This window comes from Lepidochelys kempii, chromosome 2 (genome assembly GCF_965140285.1).
Source record: "Lepidochelys kempii isolate rLepKem1 chromosome 2, rLepKem1.hap1, whole genome shotgun sequence".
NCBI lineage: Eukaryota > Metazoa > Chordata > Testudines > Cheloniidae > Lepidochelys > Lepidochelys kempii.
In genome coordinates this window covers 229,926,551-229,942,585 of record NC_136381.1, presented here as the reverse complement: position 1 = coordinate 229,942,585, position 16,035 = coordinate 229,926,551, and the positions used below count along the sequence as shown (strand labels likewise).

The window sequence follows — 16,035 nt, the reverse complement described above, 5'->3', positions numbered from 1 at the left end:
TTCCAGTGTTTCACCACCCTCTTAGTGAAAAAGTTTTTCCTAATATCCAATCTAAACCTCCCCCACTGCAACTTGAGACCATTACTCCTCGTTCTGTCATCTGCTACCATTGAGAACAGTCTAGAGCCATCCTCTTTGGAACCCCCTTTCAGGTAGTTGAAAGCAGCTATCAAATCCCCCCTCATTCTTCTCTTCTGCAGGCTGAACAATCCCAGCTCCCTCAGCCTCTCCTCATAACTCATGTGTTCCAGACCCCTAATCATTTTTGTTGCCCTTCGCTGGACTCTCTCCAATTTATCCACATCCTTCTTGAAGTGTGGGGCCCAAAACTGGACACAGTACTCCAGATGAGGCCTCACCAATGTCGAATAGAGGGGAACGATCACGTCCCTCCATCTGCTCGCTATGCCCCTACTTATACATCCCAAAATGCCATTGGCCTTCTTGGCAACAAGGGCACACTGCTGACTCATATCCAGCTTCTTGTCCACTGTCACCCCTAGGTCCTTTTCTGCAGAACTGCTGCCTAGCCATTCGGTCCCTAGTCTGTAGCTGTGCATTGGGTTCTTCCGTCCTAAGTGCAGGACCCTGCACTTATCCTTATTGAACCTCATCAGATTCCTTTTGGCCCAATCCTCCAATTTGTCTAGGTCCTTCTGTATCCTATCCCTCCCCTCCAGCGTATCTACCACTCCTCCCAGTTTAGTATCATCCGCAAATTTGCTGAGAGTGCAATCCACACCATCCTCCAGATCATTTATGAAGATATTGAATAAAACCGGCCCCAGGACCGACCCCTGGGGCACTCCACTGGATACCGGCTGCCAACTAGACATGGAGCCATTGATCACTACCCGTTGAGCCCGACATTTTAGCCAGCTTTCTACCCACCTTATAGTGCATTCATCCAGCCCATACTTCCTTAACTTGCTGACAAGAATACTATGGGAGACCATGTCAAAAGCTTTGCTAAAGTCAAGAAACAATACATCCACTGCTTTCCCTTCATCCACAGAACCAGTAATCTCATCATAAAAGGCGATTAGATTAGTCAGGCATGACCTTCCCTTGGTGAATCCATGCTGGCTGTTCCTGATCACTTTCCTCTCATGCAAGTGCTTCAGGATTGATTCTTTGAGGACCTGCTCCATGATTTTTCCAGGGACTGAGGTGAGGCTGACTGGCCTGTAGTTCCCAGGATCATCCTTCTTCCCTTTTTTAAAGATTGGCACTACATTAGCCTTTTTCCAGTCATCCGGGACTTCCCCGGTTCGCCACGAGTTTTCAAAGATAATGGCCAGTGGCTCTGCAATCACAGCCGCCAATTCCTTCAGCACTCTCGGATGCAACTCGTCCGGCCCCATGGACTTGTGCACGTCCAGCTTTTCTAAATAGTCCCTAACCGCCTCTATCTCCACAGAGGGCTGGCCATCTCTTCCGCATTTTGTGATGCCCAGCGCAGCAGTCTGGGAGCTGACCTTGTTAGTGAAAACAGAGGCAAAAAAAGCATTGAGTACATTGTCTCTATTTTACAACAAAAAAACTTCAAATCCAGACTCCAGCAAGAAACTGCTGAATTGGAATTCATTTGCAAATTGGATACAATTAACTTAGGCTTGAATAGAGACTGGGAGTGGCTTAGTCATTATGCAAGGTAGCCTATTTCCCCTTGTTTTTTCCAACCCCCCCAGACGTTCTTGTTAAACCCTGGATTTGTGCTGGAAATGGCCCACCTTCATTATCATACACATTGTAAGGAGAGTGGTCACTTTAGATAAGCTATTACCAGCAGGAGAGTGGGATGGGGGGAGGTATTTTTTCATGCTTTGTGTGTATAAGAAGATCTTCTACACTTTCCACAGTATGCATCCGATGAAGTGAGCTGTAGCTCACGAAAGCTTATGCTCAAATAAATTGATTAGTCTCTAAGGTGCCACAAGTACTCCTTTTCTTTTTGCGAATACAGACTAACACGGCTGTTACTCTGAAACCTTAAAATTGAGTATGTCTTTAAGTGCTTTAGTAGATGAGGGCCAAAGTACTTAGCTTCTTGCAGGATCAAGCCCTAATAAACTTTATTTCAAAAAGTATATTTATTCTGAAAAAGTACAAACAGTGAGAAGAATGTAGCAAAGAAGCACCCCATCCCACAAGCACTGTCACCTTTGATGATTTAGTCTTCCTAAGTATCTTTTTTGGCTCATAATTAATTGGTCCCATTTCCCCTCTCTTTGTTCTAAAGTTCTGCATTAGAAATACAGTTATTTTAGGACTCGTCCAAATGTGTGATTCTTTAGTACACAAAGCTGGATTAGATCCAACTAATCCTTGTCTTTTTCATTCTGTTCCTATTATAAGTGTTCCCTATTCATTACTAGTGATAAAGAAGTCTACAGCGCCTCAGTGGAATAGGATTTTTTTTTTTTAAATCAGCTTCTGTTTGTGTGGAGTTTTCCCAGCTTCAGTTGGAACAGCAGGATGACTTTTATACTTAGTCACACTGGTTTAATTATTACAGTCTTGCAGAACTCTTGCCCCTAGCACATGGATACTGATGCAATACTGGTGACTGGAGGCTGATTTTACTCCAGAACTATCCCTTTGCAACACTAGCTCAGGCAGTGTCTAGAGTTATATGCTTGGAAATGTATCAGTGTGTCAAGGTTAAGACATCCGCTGTCCGGAAGAAAGTCATATTTTACACATGCAAATGAGATTCTGGATCTAACTACATTTGGTTGCTTTGCCACAAAAAGTAAATTATTTTGCATATCTTACTGTTGTAAAAGCATTCATTGTGGGAGATGATCGACTGTTATTGCCTATCTTGCAAACTTTTCAGGCATTCTTTATGAGACTAGCAAAAGCGTTAGCGATGCCTACTATATTCCAGTGTGTGAGTTAGATAATCGAACAAGAAACCCCAAAGAGATCAGAGAAAGATGCATGATTTTAACAAGCTGGTCAATTTTAACTAGTGCCTTGTGAACCAGTCAAGCACCAGGAAACTAGAATATAGAAAAGATGCAAGCAAATGTCTCTGCAAATATTCTGTACTTTTTACTTGGGTTGGGAATGGATTAGAGGTTAATAGAGGAGTGTCCAATCTACTGGATAATCATCTATGTCTAAAAGCCACTTGACTCAGCACAATTTTTTTTTTTATAAATTATAGGGACAAATTTTCAAATCTGGGTAACTAAAGTTAAGGACATAGATATCTAATTAAAAGTGGCCTGATTTTCAAAGGTGCTGTGCAGGTGCAAGACCTCCTGAAATTCAGCACTTCTGAAAATCAGGCCGTGTGTAATCCTGTGCATGGACCTCATAAGTCACTTTAAGCACCCAGATCTGAAAATCTGGAAAAGAGTGTACTACCTCCACATAGATGGGGGAAGGGTATCATTAACTAGATTTTCAAAGTCAAAGTGCCCTCTACTGTCCAAAGAATTCTTTCTAGACGATGGATAAAAAGTCCATTTGAAAGAACTACTGCTTTTTCCACGCTTTATGTAAGAAACTGAGCAGCTGGTAAGAATTACATTGAAGTGTAATAGCCCACCTTAATTGATTAGTCTTGTTAGAGTTGGTATGGCAACACCCATTTTTTTCATGTTCTCTGTATTGTGACAAAGCTCTGTCCTTGCCTCCATGGGTTCCGCATTTCCTGGCGGATTTCGCTAGCCTCAGAGGCTCACTGTGACCCTCCACGTAACCCTTCTCTCTCTAGGGACAAGGGTCACAGTCTACTGAGCCATTTTCATCATAAGCCAGCAAGGGAGGTGAGGAGAAGTTATCCTTCCTGACACAGTCTCTGTTGTCTCAGTGATTAATCAGGGGGCAAAGGTGAGGGGAGGGGAGCCCGGGCCCACTCTCTACTCCGGGCTCCAGCCCAGGGACCCTAATAGTATTAGCTATGGTAGCTGACCTTTTACAAACAGGACATGTACAATTCCCTGGGCTACTTCCCCCACAGCAGCCCTCACTTCCTCAAGATCCACTTCACCCTTACCTCAGGGCCTCCTTCCTTGTGCCTGATATGGTGTATACTACTCAGCCTCTCCAACAGCGCAACTTCCTCCCACAGCTCCTGACATGCACCCCCACCTGACTAACTGGGAGGCTTTTAACTAGTTTCAGCCAGCCCCTGATTGGCTTTAGGTGTCCCAATCAACCTACCATTCTCCCTGCCTTCTGGAAAGTTCTTAATTGGCCCCAGGTATCTTAATTGACCTGAAGCAGCTGCCATTTCACTTATCCTGGTATCAGGGATTTGTTTAGCCTGGAGCTAATATATCTATCTCCCTCTACTTTTCTATAGCCATCTGCCCTTGCCCTGTCACAGTGTGTATATATATACATATATACATATATATATATATATATATATATATATCTTCCTATTGTATTTTCCACTGCATGTGTCTGATGAAGTGGGTTTTAGCCCACAAAAGCTTATGCCCAAATAAATTTGTTAGTCTTTAAGGTGCCACAAGTACTCCTTGTTCTTTATGCTTCTTTTGTTTTTCTGTCCTCTACCTCCCTGCTTCCTTTTCAAAAAGCTTTTTAAAGTACAACGTTTTCAAAAGTGTTTAGTAATGGATGCTCAGTGAGAGGCACCTTAATGGGGCCTGATCATCAGGAAGTGCTGAGCACCCACCCTCTGAAAATCAAGTTCCTTTATGGTGTGTCTAACTAAGAACTCAAAACCTGAGGCACCAAGAATAACTTGTCTCTTTTGAAAACCATGGTCTCCATTCCTGTTCTTATTTCTCTAGAAGCTTCTTTGGAGACTGGGAAGGTCAGACTGTCTTTTCAAGAAGTCAGATAACATCCTCTCACACTAAGCAGATGGTTTCAAATATGTCTTTATTTACTATATTCATATTGGGTGACATGTACAGAAGTACCTAAATGACTTAGGAACTCTTGACAACTTGACCCATGACATCGTTATTCTATACCTTCCCTAAATTCTGTTTATTCATATGAATTTTTATAGATACTCCTTTAAAGCATATCAGAGAAATATGCATGGGATAAACCAGATGTACTGTATGTGTCAATCGCTTGCCCTTCTTAAATCAGTCTGCCATACCTGATCATGATTCACATTTATATAGCGCTCTTTGTGTTCAAAGCAGGCACTTTAATCATTCAAATAGTCCACACAATAGCTTTGTTTGAAAGGCAATTAAATATTACTGTGTATGACGGAAAAATATGGGATGTGAAATTAAAATAAGGTTTCAACTGTAAGTAGCTATCAGGCCTTACTTAATTATTTCTGCTTGTTTAACAGGACCTCAGCATGGCTGTGGCGGTTATTTGACAAATTCAAGTTACAGCTTTGGCTCTCCAGACTCTGACATGGATGGCACATATGACAAAAACTTGGAATGTGTGTGGATCATAGCTGCATCTGTAAACAAGCTGATCAACTTCACCTTCACCTCATTTGTTCTTGAAGCACCATCTTCTCAAAGATGCAGATATGATTATGTCAATGTAAGAGAAACCGTATTCTAATCTAATCATGATATATATAAACTACTTTGTTCAATATGTTGGATCAGAGATTTAAAATTTAATCAGTAGAAGGAGATCTTCTTCACAGAGAAATTAAATTGCTTGTTTTTGAAAATGAAAGTTCTGCAGTATGATAAATTATTGAAGGACTCAAGGTGAAATCCTAGGCACTGGGAAGTCAAGGGGAGTTTTGCTATTGACTTCAGTGGGGATAGGTTTCACTTTCAGGATTTAACTGAATTGTAAATATAAATGTGTAGCCTACTTACTATATAAAATGCCACAAACAAAATAGAACTTACACTGTAGACAAAGTCAAATACTTTGAAAGAACACTTAAAGAATTACTTTATCCTACCAAACTGTTTCAAAGCACTTCTTATTTTAAAACTTATGAAAAGGTAAATCCAAATAATGGATCCTCACGTCTTGACTCTATTCTGTTGTATATGAGTACATAGTAGGCAAGACACGTAGCAGGACATTCTGAAATGCTGGCTCCCAGCATCAAGATAGGTATACTGTAGATCTAGTCAAGAATTTTCCACCAAAATATTTTTGATGGAAAATTGCTTTTCAATTAAATGGACACTTTTGTGAAAACATTTCACTGAAAATGTTTGAGTTTTCATCAAAAAATGAACTCCTCCACCCCAACCAAAAAGTTTAAATTTTTGTCTGCTTTCTTGAATTAGGGATCTAAAATAATAAGATCACACTTTCTAAGATAATTAGCTTATTTGAAGATGTGAACTATGATAATCAGCAATTTTTATGAAAGCCCAAGAGCATCTTCCTTTCATTAATGGGAGGAAAGGGTCTTAAAACTGTAAAGTCAAATAAGAGTTCAGAGAACTAGACTTTTGTTAATCAATTTACGAATATATTTATATTAAAATAGCACAAGTGCCAAAAATATTAGTGAGGTATCCAGTGTTTTCTCCCCTTTTAGCTGTATGATGGAGATAATGAAAATGCCAATTTAGCTGGCACATTTTGTGGATCCACCATGCCAGCTCCATTTCTTTCTACCAATAACTTCTTGATGGTGAAGTTTGTCACAGATAGTTCTGTGCAAAGGGCAGGTTTCAATGCTACCTACGCCATTGTGGATCGTAAGTATTTTATTTGTTTGTTTATTTATTTACCCCAAAGAGAAATGTGTAGGTAGTGGGTAGGTGCACTTTGCATAACTATGCGAAGTGTCTTGTGATCAAATTAAAAGCAGCATCACTGGACTCCAGCTGCAGTCCAGTCTCTCTTGATTGCAGGATGGTTGTCAGCCTCAAGAGCAAAATGAGAACAATTCACCATAGAGGGTTAATATGTATCATGAGAATATGGAAAACAAACATTTCTCTGCATGTAGAACATATGCAGGCACAGAGATTGATAGATGTAGCTTGACACCGTGATCAGAGTGTTTTTTATTTATACTTTGCCTCTAAAGAATCATCAAAAGATCAATGTGAAATCATAACGAATTCCAATAAACAATTAAGCAGTTTTGCTGAGGTGGACAGCTTTTTCACACGCCTTGTGGTATGGAGATACAATTAATTAAGTTGTTATTGCTTCCAACAGGATTGTGTGGCGGAACATATAATGCAACTTCTACCCCACAAACCACAATGTCACCTAATTTTCCTAATGCCTATCCACCATTTACTTTCTGCACATGGATCATTGACGCCCCGCCACAGCAGCAAGTCAAACTGGTGGTAGAGGCATTCCACCTCCACTCCAAACAGGACTGCTCTCAGAATTATCTAGAGTTCCAGGACCCAACAATGGTAAGACATGCACAATTTATGTCACTGGTCAAAAAAGTTAGTAACAAACATCTAGTTCTCACCTTGTTTGGACCAGAGAAAATAGAAGTATCACTGTTTGGGGGTTCTGCGAGTCATTGTGTTAATGATACTGGATTAAATTCATTCCTATACAGGGGGCCCATACAAGTCATTATGCACTATCACGTAAGTCTCATAAGTGGCTTTATGCAAATCCTGTGCACATGGGACATTTCACTCACTGTGTGCTATGTAACTTCTCATAATTACATCAAGCCAAATTTCCACCAAACTTAACATTCATTAAATATTGCCCAATAGTAGGCTTTCATAAACAGACTTTATATCCTATTATTCAAGAATCACGATAAAAACAAATGTACTTGCAAAAAGTGGTGTTTATGGCAAAGGCACAGAAAGAAACAGTTTGTTTCCATTGTATTAAATATGACTAAACCGTCTTTTGTTGTTTCAATTTGGGCATGAAAATCACTGTTAACTTTTGGTTGCCCTCTAGTGGTGGCTGAATGTCATTTTTAACATATTTAGATATTACATTACTTTTATGGAAATGTTAGAGTGTGATCTGTATAAAAAGTACACATAAAAATTATGTCAGGGATATAGCAGTAAGCCTTTAACCCTGATCCCAATCTCCATTGGTTTACCTATTACCATCAGTAATCAAAATGCAGTTAAAATTCAAATTTTTACACTGTGAAAATATTGTAGCAAAATGGTACATTAAATTTAATTGTAAAAAAGGATTTTTTTCTTGAATGTTTACACATGTAACAAAAAATGCAATTTTGATACCTAAGAACATATAGAATATGGACTATTGCAACTAGCTACTGATGACAAAGATAATGCCTTTATAAAAACAAGGAGTCTGGTGGCACCTTAAAGATTAACAGATTTATTTGCGCCTAAGCTTTCGTGGGTAAAAAACCCACTTCTTCCAGGGCAGCATTTTATAAATGGAGTGAAAATTACAGATACAGGCATAAATATATATTGGCACATGAAGAGAAGGGAGTAACCTTACAAGTGGAGAAACAATGCTGAAGACCAATTTAGTCAGAGTGGATGTGGTTAAAAGTAGCCATTCTTCAAAAAAAATAAATTCAAAAACAGACTTCAAAGAGAAACTGCAGAACTACAATTCATTTACAAACTTAACACCATCAATTTGGGCTTGAATAGGGACTGGGAGTGGCTGGCTCACTACAAAAGCAATTTTCCCTCTGTTGGTATTGACACCTCCTCCTCAATTATTGGGAGTGGACCACATCCACTCTGACTAAATTGGCCTTCAACACTGATTCTCCACTTGTAAGGTTACTCCCTTCCCTTCATGTGCCAATATATATTTATGCCTGTATCTGTAATTTTCACTCCATGCATCTGAAGAAGTGGGTTTTTTACCCACAACAGGTTAGGCACAAATAAATCTTAGTCTTTAAGGTGCCACCAGACTCCTTGTTGTTTTTGTGGATACAGACTTAACAGTGCTACCCTTCTGATACATAATGCCTTTATAAAATGCTGCCCTGGCAAGACAGAAGCAAAACACTCTGTAATATAAACTTGGTTTACATTACAGTTCACTTTTTAGTTTAGTTGACTTTTCCCCCTTTTTAAAATGTAAAACACACACACAAAAAGTGTGTGGTGAAAGTATAAGCTGTTCATCCAGGGAGTTCATAATGCTGAGTTTACTTTGCATAAGAGTGGATCTGAAAGACAAGATTTTTAATCAAATTTTAATATGGCAACATATCAGATTGCAATAAGATCACCCAAAGGTAAGTAGATAAAGGGAATTACCATTTAACTGCAATTTGTAAGTTACTTATATTTATTTAATTCCAGGGTAACCATGGACAGGTCAATAGATTCTGTGGCACTGAAACTTTTGCAGTCCCCGAGTTTTATTCTTATGGTCGGACTGCCATTGTGACTTTCAAATCAGAGGAATACATGATTAATAACAGAGTCAGGTTTACCTATCAGACTGCAGGTAAGCCTTGAAGAAGTTTTTGAGGCATATGCCTACAGATTCTTTGTTCACTATGGAGAGTAAACAAGCAATGACACAGAAATTTGTAAGGCTTACAAATGTTTTGTTTTTCCTCCGCCCCCGCGCCCCAAACAGGTTGCAGCAGAGAATATAATCAGTCATTTGGTTATCTGAAGAGCCCTGGCTGGCCTGGTCTCCATCCCAATAATTTGGATTGTACCATCATTCTACAGGCTCCTCCGAATCACACTATTTCTCTCTTTTTCCATGCTTTCAATTTGGAGGACAGCAGCCGATGTTCTTTGGATTTCTTAGAGGTATTGAGAAATTATTTGTTATGCCCTTGATCCACAGCCCATGGAAATCAGAAGGAGTCTTTCCTTTTACTTTAATAGGCTTGGCTCAAGCCCTATCTAAATGGACATTAGAGACTTCACTATTGCTATCAATTTTACACTGAAGGTGATGAGATACTACAGTGATGGATGGCAGTATAAAATTCTAAAACAGACGGCTAGATAATTTCATCATCAACTAGCTGCTCCTCATCCAGGTGTCGCTGTCTGCTAGGCACTGAGAAAGCTTCAAGATGGTGTAATTTACATTTGATGTTAACATCTGTGGAAAAACAGATCTACAGACTCACAGGCTGATCAGCCAGCACATAAGTGCTAAAATCTCTTTAAAAATATACGAAAATAGTAGATATTTGATCTGTAGTGAAAGATGTAGGGTAGCTGAAAAGGTGCTTTCTGCATTGAGGGGAAAGATTCCTACCAACCACATAAAGCCATTTTCTCATTCTTTTTGAGAGTGGTGAAGGTTTTACACATATATCCTTAAGTTTCTAATGCAAATTGTTCAGATGCCGGAAATCAGAAGTTTCTTCTGTGGAAGGATTTTGTCTTCATTTCTCCTCTGTTACACTCCTTACTTCACCCTCCTCTAGAGATGGGTTTGAACTCTGTAGCATGACCCCATCTCTGCTTTCAGTCTAGCAGGATGAAGAGGCAGTATTCACATATCTGGGATATTAAGATTTCTCAACAGCAGCAAAACGTATAGGGGTATATTTTAAATATAAAGCTTAGGCATTAAGCAACCAACTCTAATTAAAAGGAAAATGTACTATACCATAAAGTTGAGCTTAAAAATTTTGGCCGTATTTGTTCTGTGCAATAATTTAGAAAGCCTATAGAGACTGGTTAACTGCCTTCTCTCCTTTCTGAGCAGCAGCTTGCAGCAAGATAGAAAAATACATGTTGTGAATATTCACAATGAAACTTCAGTTGTGCCATACATAAGAATCAAATCCTTTGCTCCCTGCTTGTGGTTTGTTTCCTTGTACACCATGAAAATGAATGTAATGTTAACAATGGGTTTGTATTCCTTTAAAGGTCAGAAATGGTAGTGATGCGGGTTCCCCACTACTTGGCAGGTATTGCGGAAACACTGTGCCCAATCCAATCTTCCCTGAAAATCATGTTGTATACCTGCGTTTCAAGAGTGACATTTTAGTTGCTCGCGATGGATTTGAGATCACTTGGACTTCATCACCAACTGGTAAGGCAGTGATAACTTGGTAATCACATCTAGCAATTGTGCAGAATAATAGGTCTGAAGGTTGAAAGTCACAGCATTTTTAATTCAGTGAACAAGAGGTTAAACTAAACATTATCCAGACTAGCCTTAGATTACTTCAAATATGGGAAAATTGAATACCATCTTTTTCATTTTAGGTTATTCTGTGTCAAATCAGCCAAATAAATAGGTCATTTCATGCCACCAGTTTTAAGTGAAACTCCTCATTGACCACATTATGGCCCATAGACAACTTGTACCTCCCGATACTGGGAGGCAGGCACAATCTAAGGGGGAGGACACATGACCACCCAGTGACCTCCCTGCCCTGTGTCCAACCTGGGGCCGCTGCCCCCTCCCCGCTCCACCAGAGTTACTTACAGGGATGGGGGCACGGGCTCTGTCTTTGCACGTTTGGCCACTCTCTCTGGCAGCAGGAGGGAGCCACTTCTCACGCAGCTGAAGCTGGCCGCTCCCAGTCACTGCCTCAGTGCAGCATGGTGGCTACCTGAGAGAGAGCCTGTCTGGGGAGGCAGTGTCCCACCCCACCCCCTTTGCTCCCTGCCCAGGACCAGCTGCCAGGGACAGGGGCCGAGTGAGTCAGAGGCCCCCTCCCCTCAGCATGTTTCCAGCTCGCTTGGCTCCTGTCCCCGGCAGACAGGCCTGGGCAGGGAGCAGACAGGGCAGGGCGGGCCATTGCGCTGCACAGAGCAGCGACCCAGAGCGCCAGAGATGAGAAGTAACTGGTCTGCCCCTTCCATTCCCGACCTTTTATCATTTTCCTGTGTGAGTTCATTCCTGTATGTAGCGATCGTCTGGTTTTACCCACATAGTTACTACTGGGGCATTTAGTGCACTGGATGAAGAACACCACTTGTTGTGATAGGCATGGGTAGGACCCATGGATCTTGAAAGGTGTGGGAGAGTGCTGATCATTGTAGCAGTGGAGATATGGCTGCAGGTTTTGCATCTATTGTTCTGGCAGGGTCTGGTGCTGCTTTGAGTCGGTGCGTCCTGGTTTGTGGGGAGCTTGCTTCCGATGATGAGCTTGGAGAGGTTGCTGTGATGTTTGAAGGCCAGAGGAGGGGGTTCAGGAAAGATTTCTTTCAGGATAGAGCCCCCATCAAGTATGGGTTGTAGCTGTTTGATGATACCCTGTATGGCAGTGGTGGGCAACCTGTGACCAATGGGCCGCCCGTGGCCCATGAGGGTAATCTGCTGGCAGGCTGTGAGACAGTTTGTTTACATTGACTGTCCATGGGCATTTCCGCCTGCAGCTCCCAGTGGCCGTGGTTCCCCGTTCCCGGCCAATGGGATCTGCGGGAAGTGGCACAGGCTGGCTGCAGGGTGCCCACCACTGCTATATGGGTTACAATGGGGATGAAACCAGACAATCACTCTGCTCTCAAACTCTCACAGGAAAATGATAAAAGATATAAAAATACCGCATCATCTGTGGGTGAACACTTTTCACAAAGCGATCACTCTATATCTGACTTATCAGTCCTCATCCTCAAAGGAAACCTGCACAACTCTTTCAAAAGAGAAGCCTGGGAGCTTAAATGTAGAACTCTGACAGACACTGAAAATCATTGACTGAATAGAGACACTCGATTTATGGCTTATTATAACAATCTATAACCCACTACCAACCCTACTAGAACCGCTTCCCCACACTTTCTTCCCTATGATTGGAGAGGTGTTAACAGGCCATTTCACCTTGAATGGTCCCTTGAAATATCTGTTAACTACTTATGCTAAACAATCTGTTCCACTTTGTTTAGCTGTGACAAACGGAGGGGGGGAAGGATAGCTCAGTGGTTTGAGCATTGGCCTGCTAAACCCAGACTTGTGAGTTCAGTCCTTGAGGGGGCCATTTTGGGATTTGGGGCAAAAATTGGGGATTGGTCCTGCTTTGAGCAGGGGGTTGGACTAGATGACCTCCTGAGGTCCCTTCCAATCCTGATCTCCTATGATTCTATGACAGTCTGAGTACATTTCCCAAACCTGAAGAAGAGCTCTGCTTAAGCTTGTCTCCATGACCAATAGAAGTTGCTCCAATAAAAGATAAAAAGAAAAGGAGTACTTGTGGCACCTTAGAGACTAACCAATTTATTTGAGCATAAGCTTTTGTGAGCTACAGCTCACTTCATCGGATGCATATTGTGGAAAGTTTAGAAGATCTTATTATATACACACAAAGCATGAAAAAATACCTCCTCTCACCCCACTCTCCTGCTGGTAATAGCTTATCCAAAGTGACCACTCTCCTTACATTGTGTATGATAATCAAGGTGGGCCATTTCCAGCACAAATCCAGGGTTTAACAAGAACGTCTGGGGGGGTTGGAAAAAACAAGGGGAAATAGGCTACCTTGCATAATGACTAAGCCACTCCCAGTCTCTATTCAAGCCTAAGTTAATTGTATCCAATTTGCAAATGAATTCCAATTCAGCAGTTTCTTGCTGGAGTCTGGATTTGAAGTTTTTTTGTTGTAAAATAGAGACTTTCATGTCTGTAACCGCGTGACCAGAGAGATTGAAGTGTTCTCCGACTGGTTTATGACTGTTATAATTCTTGACATCTGATTTGTGCCCATTTATTCTTTTACGTAGAGACTGTCCAGTTTGACCAATGTACATGGCAGAGGGGCATTGCTGGCACATGATGGCATATATCACATTGGTGGATGTGCAGGTGAACGAGCCTCTGATAGTGTGGCTGATGTTATTAGGCCCTGTGATGGTGTCCCCTGAATAGATATGTGGGCACAGTTGGCAACGGGCTTTGTTGCAAGGATAGGTTCCTGGGTTAGTGGCTCTGTTGTGTGGTATGTGGTTGCTGGTGAGTATTTGCTTCAGGCTGGGGGCCTGTCTGTAGGCAAGGACTGGCCTGTCTCCCAAGATTTGTGAGAGTGTTGGGTCATCCTTCAGGATAGGTTGTAGATCCTTAATAATGCGTTGGAGGAGTTTTAGTTGGGGGCTGAAGGTGATGGCTAGTGGCGTTCTGTCCCCAAATGTAAAATATTTGTGTTGGAAATGGCCCACCTTGATTATCATACACATTGTAAGGAGAGTGGAGTGAGAGGAGGTATTTTTTCATGCTTTGTGTGTATATAATAAGATCTTCTAAACTTTCCACAGTATACATCCGATGAAGTGAGCTGTAGCTCATGAAAGCTTATGCTCAAATAAATTGGTTAGTCTCTAAGGTGCCACAAGTACTCCTTTTCTTTTTGCGAATACAGACTAACACGGCTGTTACTCTGAAACCAATAAAAGATACTACCTCACACATCTTGTCTCTTGCCATTCTTCCAGACCATTCTATCTCCCACCATCCCTGAGTGCTAACCCCATGGAAAAGAACCTATAAAAATATTGGTATAAAGCAACTGCGTTGTACAGTATTTTGTAGAAATAAACATTTAGAACTAATGAATACCCTCTGTTTCCAGGATGTGGAGGAACCTTATATGGAAACACTGGTTCATTTGCCAGCCCTGACTATCCCGCAACTTACCAGAACAATACTGATTGTGAATGGATCATTATTGCCCCCCAGGGACGTATTGTTACAGTTAACTTTGTTTTCATCAGCATTGATGACCCAGGTGACTGTACTAGGAACTACCTGATACTTTACAATGGGTCAGATGCTAGCTATCCACGGACTGGACCATACTGTGGGATGGTATGTATTCTTTATTTTCTTGTAGTAGTTCTTTAAAAGTCATTATTACTCATTTGATTTTAAAATTACTTACCTAACTCTGACAGCAATTATATATGGACAATAAAAAAAGCTGAATAAACTGGGCTTCTGTCGCATTCTAGTAGGAAGTCCTCTAGTCTTTTCAAATGGAGATATTATAGTGACATCTACTGGGCTGCATCAAGACTTTTTTTTCTCAGAACTCATCTGCTTTGTTTGTGTTCCAAATGATGCTGGTAACGGCCTCTGGGCAAAATCCACCTGCTGTGCTCCACTGCCAAGTACAGCAGTGAATGAACTGAAAATTGGGACCACAGGTTTTAAACCACATGTGGCTTTTTTAATGGGTAAACGGGCAGCCTGCATATCAGACTGGCTCTGCTTATACCTAATTATATTGTCATAGGGAAATGTTTAAAAATGTGAATTGTTTTTTTAATATTCTTTTCCTCTTTAGGATACAAACATTGCTTCATTTACTGCGACATCACATCAAGTCTTCATAAAATTCCATGCTGAATATGCAACGTTACCATCAGGCTTCCAGTTAACTTGGACTAGCTAGAACCATTATTCCAAGGAAGTACAATCCCTTAGTACTTAGCTACGTTGCAGAGACATTAGGTCATAAAGTGACTGTTTGAGATATGACTGTGATCGCTATAATAAAAGTAAATTACTGTAAATACAGTTGTGCGTTTAGAATTATTTCAAACAAATTTTAGCTCCTTTTATACTTAAAATGATGTCTGCTTCTTTATACATAACTGTGAAAACGTGCTGGATATCAGTATTTGAAATATAGTGTGATTTTTAAAAATTATGCTACAAGATTTGAAATAAACGTTCTCAAAGCAAGTAACTGTCTAAAAATATGTACAAAAATGTGTTTTATAACTTACTGTCATAAAAAATTTGTTCCACAGAAAAGATGAACACAAAATATACAAAAAGAACAGGAGTACTTGTGGCACCTTAGAGACTAACAAATTTAACAAACTGTGAGAGGCTAATTAGTTACGATAAAACTCTCTTTCCTGAAGGGCACCTGCCCACACTTATTGCTGGGAGAAAAACTCTCACAGTTTGTATGGTAAATTCCAACTTATCTGTATGTGTATATATTTATATATATATATATATCTTCTTACTATATATTCCACTCTATGCATCCGATGAAGTGGGCTGTAGCCCACGAAAGCTTATGCTCTAATAAAATTGTTAGTCTCTAAGGTGCCACAAGTACTCCTGTTCTTTTAGCAGACACAGACTAACACAGCTGCTACTCTGAAACCTGACAAAATACACAGCATCTGAGGTGCTAGGAAAATAATCTCAAATGAAAAAAAAAATACCTTCAAATCTGATTAGGGGATTTAGACACATAACTGTCAT

The 16,035-nt window shown here is 40.7% G+C and overlaps 1 protein-coding gene across 2 annotated transcripts in view; it reads left to right on the top strand.

Annotated features, from left to right (window-relative positions):
• CUBN (cubilin) overlaps positions 1 to 15,326 on the top strand; it is a 226,786-nt gene extending 211,460 nt beyond the window's left edge. For both annotated transcript variants that reach the window (XM_073334127.2, XM_073334126.2), the window contains 8 exons: positions 5,303 to 5,508; positions 6,482 to 6,644; positions 7,114 to 7,322; positions 9,198 to 9,345; positions 9,481 to 9,662; positions 10,743 to 10,908; positions 14,384 to 14,619; positions 15,098 to 15,326. In XM_073334127.2, coding sequence (XP_073190228.2) covers positions 5,303 to 5,508; positions 6,482 to 6,644; positions 7,114 to 7,322; positions 9,198 to 9,345; positions 9,481 to 9,662; positions 10,743 to 10,908; positions 14,384 to 14,619; positions 15,098 to 15,205 — 1,418 coding nt within the window. In that variant the 3' untranslated portion in view covers positions 15,206 to 15,326. The remainder of the gene's footprint in view (positions 1 to 5,302; positions 5,509 to 6,481; positions 6,645 to 7,113; positions 7,323 to 9,197; positions 9,346 to 9,480; positions 9,663 to 10,742; positions 10,909 to 14,383; positions 14,620 to 15,097) is intronic.
• Positions 15,327 to 16,035: the final 709 nt, after the last annotated feature.